General features: G+C 46.2%; 1 protein-coding gene across 8 annotated transcripts in view; it reads left to right on the forward strand.

Annotated features, from left to right (window-relative positions):
• Nucleotides 1-10634, forward strand: part of SLC7A6 (solute carrier family 7 member 6) — a 40286-nt gene that overhangs the window by 25337 nt on the left and 4315 nt on the right. For all 8 annotated transcript variants that reach the window (XM_087870523.1, XM_045814916.2, XM_045814912.2 and 5 more), the window contains 6 exons: nt 2319-2444; nt 4328-4472; nt 5126-5249; nt 5403-5506; nt 8557-8653; nt 10424-10573. In XM_087870523.1, the coding sequence (XP_087726649.1) occupies nt 2319-2444; nt 4328-4472; nt 5126-5249; nt 5403-5506; nt 8557-8653; nt 10424-10573 (746 nt within the window). The remainder of the gene's footprint in view (nt 1-2318; nt 2445-4327; nt 4473-5125; nt 5250-5402; nt 5507-8556; nt 8654-10423; nt 10574-10634) is intronic.

The following is a 10634-nucleotide window of genomic DNA, read 5'->3' on the forward strand; positions in this document are numbered from 1 at the left end:
CCTGAAGTGACTTTGACTTGCTGTATCTCCCCACTCTGCTACTGTTAGATAGATTCAGTCTCTTGGTACCCCAATCTGTGTTCCTGGGAAGGGCAATCGAATAGGCTCAGCTTGGATGATCAGCCATGGTAAGGGAGAGGGAACAAGTCCCAAGAAGGGGCCTGGAAGATACCTCAAAATTTGCTTACTGTATTGCACAGGGGTCTGTGGATTACGTGGCTATTAATTAGGTAATCCTATGCTAGCTGATGTAGGCTCAGCCCCACACAGCGAACTTTGATTAGCAGGGCAGCAGCATGCATTCCTTTGGCCTTCCCTCCCGTTTGACTATTGTCTCCCACTCCTGACTGACTAGTGAGCACCTGTGTCATTTGCCAGAGTACTATTCAGTGAAAACCCTTTTTTTTTTTTTTAAAGCTTTTATTTATTTATTTGTCAGAGAGAGAGTACGCAAGCAGGCAGGCAGAAGGAGAAGCAGGCTCCCCGCTGGAGCAAGGAGCCCGATGCAGGACTCAATCCCAGGACCCTGTGATCATGACATGAACCGAAGGCAGACGCTTAACCAGCTGAGCCACCCAGGCGTCTCAGTGAGTGAAAGCTCTTAAAGAGCCATGGAGCCTGTTTAGCCAGTGTTAATTTCCACAGGCTCTAGGCTCTCCTCCCATTTGAGTAGAGGAATGTCAACTTTCTGATAGTTGCCTTGCTCTAGGGAATTGGTGGTTAAGTGAAAGTCATCACCAACCAGATTGATTGATTCCAACCAGAGTTCATTGTTTCCCTTCCTTGCTTGGCAGTAACTTAATAAAACAATATACTTCCCCCCTCCCAATAATTTGTGGTCTTCTTGGGGAAGCACCACACAAATGCCCAAGGGAGAAACCTTCTTAAGACGGGTGTCCACATGAGTATAGCATAGATACTAATCTGTGCTGTGAAGTGGGAGTGTTACAGGGTTCAGGGAGAGACAGCTCGGTGAGGGGCTGGCTGGTATATTTGGGGAAGGTTTTACAGAGGAAATAGTGACTGAGCTAGACCTTGAAAGTGGGAGTTGCTGTTGTCTGTGGCTGCACAAGGAGGAAAGGATATTTCTTTTAAGTGTATATATGGCACCAGTAAGAAGAGAGTCTCTGGCTGAAGGAGAGAGTGCAGAATGGATAGGAGTAGATAGAGGTGGCTTGGAGGATGAGCCCAAAAGATTTTGTAATAATGTTTGAGTTTCACATAAAAGTTCTATTTTTGAGGGGGTGCCTGGGTGGCTCAGTCGTTAAGCGTCTGCCTGCGGCTCAGGGCGTGATCCCGGCGTTTTGGGACCGAGCCCCACATCAGGCTCCTTGGCTGGGAGCCTGCTTCTTCCTCTCCCACTACCCCTGCCTGCGTTCCCTCTCTCGCTGGCTGTCTCTATCTCTGTCAAATAAATAAATAAAATCTTTAAAAAAAAAGTTCTATTTTTGGAGTCTCGGGGCAATACTTAGCAGTGTCACTGTGGAGCCCCTTGTATTCTGTGTCCTCCTGTGGAGCCACTGTGTCACCGTGGAGACCCTTGTGTCCTCCTTGTGGATCAGAGCAGTCCCTGTTTAGCAGAGGTAAGTGGCTGGGACTCTCAGCACAGGGTCCAGATACCACTGAGGTCCATGAGGAGCTGGAAATAAAGCCAGCAGTATAGACAGGAGCCTGGGGAATGCCCAAGCAAGCTCATTTCTCCATGGACCTCACTGAGAATTAGGAGGTTTGGATAGAAATGGAGGAGGTGTTGGGGGAGGTGTTTATAAGCTGAAGAATTATGGTTGAGCTCTCTCAGCCAGTTTCCTCATCTACAAAACAGGAATAGGAATGTCTGTATTTTGCGGTTGTGAGAATTAATTGAAAGGATGTATGTGAAATTGTCAGGTATTTTCATACAAAACATTGTCTCTGTAATTCCTAGGTGACTTGCCACCTGCATTCAAACTTACCACATTTATTGATGGGCCTCTCTTGTGGCCATGGAAATATTTTGTGGCTTGGATGGTTTGGAACCTTGGGAGTCTGAGCAGGAAAGAGTGGGTGAAGTCCATTATTCCTGGGCCTGGGGGCAATTTCTAAAAAATGATTCTGGCTGTCAGAATTTATGAATATGTGTTAATGCATGCCTTTGTATTTGTCAACAGTGATGGGCAGATGGTGGATGTCCCTCCATTGCCTGTTCTTCTGGTTCTGACTGGTCCATTGGCCCCTTTGCTTTAAGGCAGACAGGGCAGAAGCAATGCTCTCTGTAAGGAGAGATTGGATCACTGTGCCCTCAGCTCAAGCCTGCCAGTGACTTATGTTTTTCCTTCTAGGTCTGCTGACATTTGTGAACTGTGCTTATGTCAAGTGGGGCACACGTGTTCAGGACACATTCACTTATGCCAAGGTCCTAGCACTCATTGCCGTCATTGTCATGGGCCTCATTAAACTGTGCCAGGGTAAGATGGGTCTGGGCTGGGAAGGAGGGTGATGACTCTGGGAGTTTGCCTAGATTTCCTAAGGAGGGCATGGGGAATCTTGGTTTTACTGATTAGCTCTTTCTGTGTATAACATAGACTGTCAGGGAGAGCAAGACATCTGTTCCTGGGCTTCTTGGGCCAGGCTGGCTTGGCCAACTGAACATGAGTCAGTCGCTCCCTCAGGGCTACTTTCCCTTTGTGGAGGCTGGGAACATTGCAAGAAGGCAGCTGGGAGCCCAGGAGTTTCTGAAACCTGGATCTTGTGTAATTGGGTCATAAATGTAACTGATGGGGATAGAGTGAGCCCTGCTTGGCCCTATTTTTGGTCTCTGACTGCCAGGCAGTGAGTAGGAAGACCTGGCCGTCCTTGAGAGGAGTGGGGTGGTGTGTATGTGGGGTAGATGGAGTGTAGAAATGAGTGGTTATTTTGCAGCCTTTACTTTTCATCTGGATTTGCTTTTATTTAACATTTGGTCTCAAAGTCAGCTCTCAGCAAAATATTAAAATAGTATGAAGTTGGCACTGGCTTTCCTGCATGTTGGCTTTAGAAAGCTTTTCATTCCTGAGTCAGAGTAGACTGGCAATGAGGGTAGACAAGGTCTCCTGAGCTCTTAGGGAAGTCTTGAAGTATCTTTGGCCAAGGAGATCTCAGTCATTCTCCAGATTGTCTGTCTCTAAACTCAGCTGTGTTTACATTTACCAGGGAGAGCCGAGACCACCATCTCAGATCCATTGGATTAAACACAAAATGGATTTGGAGTTCAGAAAGCTCTGTTTTTAAGTGTCTTAGCAGCAGGTCCAGTACCTTTGTGCACATGTTCCAAGTTAGTACAGCCAGCCACCTCAGTGTCCTTGAATCTTAGGGTCAAATAGGGTAGCTGAGTTATCCTCCTATCAAGATCTGTGCCTTAGAAAACCATTGCTATGTATGATGACTGACATGCCTGGGGCATGAAAATCTCTATCTTCCCTTCTTTTGCTGCATACCCAGCCCTTTTGACACATTGAAGGAATAGGTCTACTTTTTGCAGGAGGTGAAGGCAGGCTTCCTTTTAAGTCTGGATCTTGTTCAAAATCTCCAGTGTGTCCAGAAGGTCTCTCTCCTGGGCAGGCAGGTGCTGCTCCCTTGGCTTTCAAGTGTGTGGTCTCCAGAGCCCTCTAAGGAACATGACAGGTGCCTAAGCTAGCTCTCCAAGGGTGGAAGTGCCCCGGGCCTACCCCAGGCCTAGTGAGAGATAAGAAGACCCCAGTTTTTACACAGCCTGTGATTTCCTGCCATGTGCAACCGCAGCCCCTGCAAGTAGAGCAACAGAGTTCTCTTCATGAGAATGAGAAAACTATTTGACCAAATTGTGCAGTGGTTTTGGCCACAAGAGACAGTTCCACAGGAAGGCCTAATTGTTAATTAAAAATGCCTCCTTTATGTGAAACAGGGTTCTTTCTAAAAATAGGAAGAAGAGCTCTGGCCTACTATGAGGTCACTTGGAAATTCATTAGAGCTTTTCTGGAAAAGGTGTTATCACTTCAGAAGGCAGCCAGGAATGCCTTTGTTTTTCTGAGATTGTGTAGTTTTGCTAGAGGAATATGCACTTTCTTGAGGGGAATGGGTGGGGTGATAAAGTACAGGGAGAGCTGGTGGTGGTTCTTTTGATGTTAAATTATGTTTTTTTTTTTTTCTTCCCTCTACCTGCTTGCTTTTCCTTCTTTTCTTGACCCTCCTCTCTTTTTCCCCATCTTTGCTTCCTCTTTCTTACTGTTTCTCCCTGTTCTTCCTCTTCTTCTTAACCTTCCATTTCTCCCCTCCTTCTTCTTCCTCTTCCTTCTCCCTGAACCCCTTCCCCTACCTGCCTTTGCCCCCACAGGACACTCTGAGCACTTTCAGGACGCCTTTGAGGGTTCCTCCTGGGACATGGGAGACCTCTCTCTCGCCCTCTACTCTGCCCTCTTCTCTTACTCAGGTTGGGACACCCTTAATTTTGTAACAGAAGAAATCAAAAACCCAGAAAGGTAACGGTGGGATCACACTCTCACTTCTCAACTTGGCTGGAACTCCTGCTGATAGTGGGCACACTTGTCTTCTTCCCTCCCCTTTCTCTTTCTCCCTTCTTCTTTTCCTCTCTACTCCTCCTCCTCTAGCTCAGAGAAATAAGGGGCTCGGTTGGGAATGAATGAAGGTGGGAAAGCCCCTTGCTCCTCACCCTTGGGTTTACACTGGAGGATCCTCAAGGTCTTTGTTCAACTAGGCAGTAGCTGATGCAGCTGGGGCTAAGGTGTTACAACCTTGTACTCTGGTGCTGACATCGAAGCCTGGGGAGCCAGAAACTTACTCTGGGTAGTCAGGTTCCTAGCCTGGCCGCCAGTCCCTGGAGGACACTGTTCCTCCTCCTGTGGGACCCATTGGTCCTATTGTGGGAAGGGTCAAATATTGAGCCCCAGCTATCTTTACAGAGAACGGTTGGTCTCTCTCTCTGTTTCTCTCTCTCTCTCTTTCTCAGCAGAAAGGGACGTGGGATTCATGCCCACCTAGACCCATGTGGGAAAGAGGAGCCTGCCTCAAAGACTTAGAGCCAGGGAACTGTTAAATTTCAGAAAAATCCTGGGTAAACTTTGACTCCAAGGCGAGTTGATTCTAGGTAGATCTATCTCACTTGTCCTGACAGAAATTTGCCCCTGGCCATTGGGATTTCTATGCCAATCGTGACGCTCATCTACCTCCTGACCAATGTGGCCTATTACACAGTGCTGAACATTTCAGATGTCCTTGACAGTGATGCTGTGGCTGTGGTGAGTTCCCATTTGCTCGTCATCTTATGGTACTGAATGGCTCGGTTTCTTTCTGAAGCCCCTCCAGCTCTGCAGGGTGAGATGATGGGTCTAGGCCAGAGGGTGGGCTGCTCAGTAGTGACAGTGCTGAGTGACTCTGTGCTCTGTCCCCAGACATTTGCTGATCAGACATTTGGCATGTTCAGCTGGACCATTCCCATTGCTGTTGCCCTGTCCTGCTTTGGGGGCCTCAATGCATCTATCTTTGCTTCATCAAGGTAATGTGTTTCTGCTTTACCAATAACAGACTGCAGTATTTAATCTTTGAGGCTGTATAAGAGCTCTTCTTTCCCTTCTTTCTCTTGGATGTACTGTGTGTGTGTGTGTGTACACTGTGTGCATGCATATGCTGGCCTTTGTGCACACATTCGTATCTTGAAGCTCACACTTCCATCTGAGGCGATGACAGATTGGTTAGAGGTAGAGGGGAGGAAGGTTATAGCTTGGAGTAGAGAAGATTATTAGTGATCACTTGCTGTGTACAGGTATTGGTACAGGGCAACTCTGCCCTTCACTTCACAGCAATCACTGAAGCTGACCAGTAGGCTCTATTCTCCTCCCTGTGTAGAGACTTATCTATAAGAGCATTTCTCCTTCCTGTTGTTTCAGAGAAAGGAGCAGTTCTGCTTTTCAGGGCTGACTCTGCTACCTGGTTTCAGGGCCCCAGCACTACCCTTCTTCTTAGCACTTTGCTTCATCACTTGGCTCTTCTCTTTGGTGGATGTTCAGTAGGAGCCAGCTCTGCACAAGCTTCTCTCATCTCCGCTTAGTGAAGTCACAAAATAGCTTTTTCTCATCTCCCTTCTTCCTTACTGGACACACTTCTTGAGGGAATGAGCTGCATTTTGACAGTCACTCATTTTTCTAGCCATTATACTTTGACTTCTACTACCTAAAAAATATTCTTATTAAATGTACCTGTGACCTTCTTAGCCTGCTTTTACTCCTTATCCTATTGGACCCCTGAAGCAAGTGATGCCTACTGCCCTCTACTTCTAAAACTATTCCTGTGACTCTGTGATACCCTGATATATGAGAGGAAGACTTCTTTCCTGATTTCTCTTTCACTCATCATATAAATGTTGCAGTTCCCAGGGCTAGGAGTGTAATAGGCATTCAATAAATATTTTCTACATGAACAGGTAAGAGGATGAATTAATAAAAGAAGTAATTTTTTGTCCTATTTATTTTTCTTACTGGTTTCAATACCACAGTCCATGTACTTGGGGCCTCCGTAGGGTAACCAGAATAATTGAGAGATCAAAGTCTTGGAAAACAGTGTGGTGTCATCTTCCCTTACTTCAACCTGGTGTGGCCAGGGTTGCACTGGATGTGACTCTTAACAAGTTACCCTACCCAAAGATGGTGTTTCTCATAGCCTTACCCTTATTGATGCCTAAGACATTCCAATTGGCTCTGTCAGTCTTAAAATACTTACACAGTAGGTGCCTTTTAACCTCAATCAGCTATATTGTGGCATTGACAGGATGGGGGTGGGGATAGGGGATTCAGCGAATAAGAGTCTGGACCAGCACATAAGGGGACTGCAGTGATGTCGAGGTAATGCACAATTGTTTCTGTGTTAACTTTCGCTTTTTCTTTATTACCTATGTAGTTGTCTTTGGCTTTGTACTAGACACTTTTGGTGCTCCTGCACATTAGCCCCTTCCATGTTCTTCCACACTATCCCCTTTACCATGTTTCTTCTGTACCCAGTACAGATTATTAACCTGTGTGAGCCAACTCCCACCATCTTGCCCTGTGACCTTTCCAGATGCTATGATCAACTCCTGTGGCTCCATCTGGATGGCTCACAAGTATCTCAGTGCACTCAAAGCACTTGTGCTTTGTCTTTAGTTGTGATACTATGTGCTGTCAGTTCTCCTTGCTTGGCCTCTTTATTTTTCCCTTGGTGTTCACTCTCTTCTCCCAGCTCAGACATGTGCATGCATTCACACAGACATATATACACACTCACATACAAAGGATCACCAGATTTGACTGAGGTGGTCACATTTGTCTTGTTCTCTCTTCAGCCAGGGTGTCTGCTCTCATTCAGGCCTCCTCTCTTATGGGACAATTTATCACAGATTACTTTTTTTTTTTTTAGATTTATTTATTTATTTGAGAGGTGGCGGAGGGGCAGAGGGAGAGGGTGAGAGTCCCAAGCAGACTCCGCTGAGCATGGAATATGACTTGGGGCTCGATTCCAAATCAAGAGTTGGAGGCTTAACCGACTGTGCCACCCAGGCGCCCCACAGATTACTTTCTTATCTGGCCTTCTCCCTATACCCTGGCTTTTCCCTGCTTTAGTTGGCTTCCACCAGTCTCTCCCTGCTTTAGTTGGATGCCACCAGTCTCTGTGTCAGATCCTGTCAGGCCTTTACTTCATAGCCACAGCAGGCTCTCAGTGTTTGTTCAGACTCCACAGCATGGCCTCATGTGCCGGTTCTTCCCAGCTGTTTCCTCACACACCTTAACCTGGGACTTCAGGCATTCTAGTACCAACCTCAGGGAGGCCACCCTCTTTCACTCCTTCAAGCCTCTTTTGCCTTTGCCTACACTGCTTCCCACCCATCTTCTTACCTTCTGGCAAACTCCAGTTCTTCCCAGCCCAGATGTGGTCATCTCTTGTGAAGTTTTTTGTTCCCCCAGCCCACCCCCAAGCCTGGTGAGTGCTTTGTGCTCCATGATGATGCTGACTACCCTGGCTGGTAGTTATTTCTGTCTTGCTCTCTTTCTCAAACAGTAGGGCTCTTCAGGGACAGAGAGGAAGCCTGGGTTGTCTCTGAGCCCCAGGCTTGTCCTGGTGTATCATGTATCAGGAGCTCAGGGAAGATATATAGAGAGCACAACAGAAGGCTGGTGCCCTTCTTTAAAAAGCCATCGTGTTAAGTATGAAATATGTGGGATGGTAGAGTGGGGGTACCCCTGATGGAATGGATTGGGGTGGTAGTGAGTGATGACAGGGTGAGGCATCCATTGGGTGATGGTGGGTTTCATAGCTGAGGGGCTCGGGGGTGTCTGTGGCCAACAGAGGGGTAGGGCATTCCTGCATATCGTTGAAGTACCCATGGTTGGAGGTGGGAGATATCTGTGGGTAAAGCTGAGGGGTGAGGGTGGGGGTTGGGCATGCAGAGAAAACATGGGATACTCCTGAGAGACTGCCTCCTGTGTTTTTCTGGAGCTCTGAGCCTAGTTTATCCAAGTGAGGAGTGTGGCTACATGGCCGAGTGAAAGGATCATCCTGACATACTTATCCTTCTAGGTTGTTCTTCGTGGGCTCCCGTGAGGGCCACCTCCCGGATGTTCTGTCCATGATCCACATTGAGCGTTTTACACCCATCCCTGCTTTACTGTTCAATGTAAGCTCTGCTGGGGGAGTGTGGAGAATCGTAGTACTCCTGCTGACTTTATGAGATGACTATGGGTGGGAGGTATACTAGCTTCTTAAGATATTTCCCAAGCCTCTCAGTGTTTTTTATTTTTTCTTAAATTTTTAAAAAATATAAAAGTAAAATATAGTTATATGAGAGAAGGCAAATGGTACAAAAGAATATAAAAACGAATTTGTGAAATTTATTTTTTATTTATTTTTGAAAGATTTTATTTATATATTTATGTATTTATGTATTTAGAGAGTGTGAGCAGGGGGAGGGGCAGTGGGAGAGAGAATCCCAAGCAGACCCTGCACTGAGTGCAGAGTCCGATGCATGGCTTGATCTCACATCCCTAAGATCACAACTGAGCCAAAATCAAGAGTTGGATGCTTAACTGGTGGAGCCATCCAGGCACCCCTAATTTTTTTTTAAGTAGGCTCCATGCCAAATGTGGGGCTTGAACTCATGACCCTGATATAAAGAATCCCATGTTCCACTGACTGAGCCAGCCGGGTGCCCCTCCTTTTTAAAAAAAATTTAATTAAGTTATATTTAGAAAAGTCAGGCCAGTTGTATATCAACTACCTAGGGACTTCTATTCATATTCTAGACTTTATAGATTCCTTTTTAAAAAGATTTTATTTTTAAGTCATCTCTACACCCAACATGGGGCTTGAACTCACAACCCTGAGATCAAGAGTCACATGCTCCACTGAGGAGCAGCCAGGTGCCCCTAGATATCATAGATTTATATATAGTAGATGGTGCTTCATAGGTGCCAAGTATAATTATATACTGCTAAAGTAGTTATCATCAGGTCAACTAATCCCATTAGTATCAAGCTTCATTATTTAGTTTTGTACTGAATTTCTGAAATCTAAAGAGGGACTGATGATACTTCTTTAGTTTCTTTTTACCCCTAGAATTTTCCTGGCAATTATCACGTTTGTCTTTAACTTTGTTATTTTGTCAGAATAACAAAAATCATCTCAGTATAATGATTGGGATAGCATTGAATTTACAAATTTAGGGGAGATCTGACATCCTGTCTTTTAATCATCTTCTACCCCAGTTTTTCCAATACAGTCCCTCTTCTTTCCCCAGAATGGACCCTTTTTGTTTTAAATCCTTTGTTGATAATCTGGGTGATAAGATAGGTGGGGGAACTCTGTATTTTTGAAGTTTATGTGACCGTGTCACAGGACTCTAGTCCCCGATTTCTGTCTTCTAGGACGCTTTTGTTCCAGAGGGCAAATACTGTCCTCTCTCTCTTATCAGGGGTGTAGATCCATTTTGTCAGTCTACATTTCTAAGACCCCAGGACAGTGAGATGGTTCTGGAGGCATTTACTCAGTTTGTATGCCAGGTAGTTGAGACTCAGTAGTAATGGTATCTAGAGGACAATGTGATTCATATTGAGGTTGGCGCATCAAAGTGAGGAGGGTCTCACTCTTCTGCCATCAAAGGGGAAAGGAATCTGGCTTGTTACTAAAGTGCTTGCAAAAAGAAGGGAGGGGGAGGCATTGTGTGTAGGAAGGGCCCCCAACAGAAGAGGGAGAGATGCTACCTTGAAGGTTAATACAGGGAATAGAGCTGTCTGATGCCAAGGGGTCACTGAAAAGAACTGGAGGTAACCTGGTAAGCTAAATCATCAGTGAGTGGCAGATCTGGTGCTGATTGCTGGGTGGCTGGAGTCTCCTGGGGTGGCCTGGTGGTGACAGTGCCCACTTCTGCTTCCATCCCCTCCCCCTCCAGTGTACCATGACACTCATCTACCTCACTGTGGAAGATGTTTTCCTGCTTATCAACTACTTCAGCTTCAGCTATTGGTTCTTTGTGGGCCTGTCTGTTGCTGGACAGCTCTATCTTCGTTGGAGGGAGCCCGAGCGACCCCGGCCTCTCAAGGTCAGTGACTCTGGACAGACTAGGAGGGGTGGGCCATCTCCCCATGGTGACTTCTCTGTAC

This window comes from Ursus americanus, chromosome 21 (assembly GCF_024610735.1).
Source record: "Ursus americanus isolate L20-20 chromosome 21, mUrsAme1.1.p, whole genome shotgun sequence".
Taxonomy (NCBI): Eukaryota; Metazoa; Chordata; class Mammalia; order Carnivora; family Ursidae; genus Ursus; species Ursus americanus.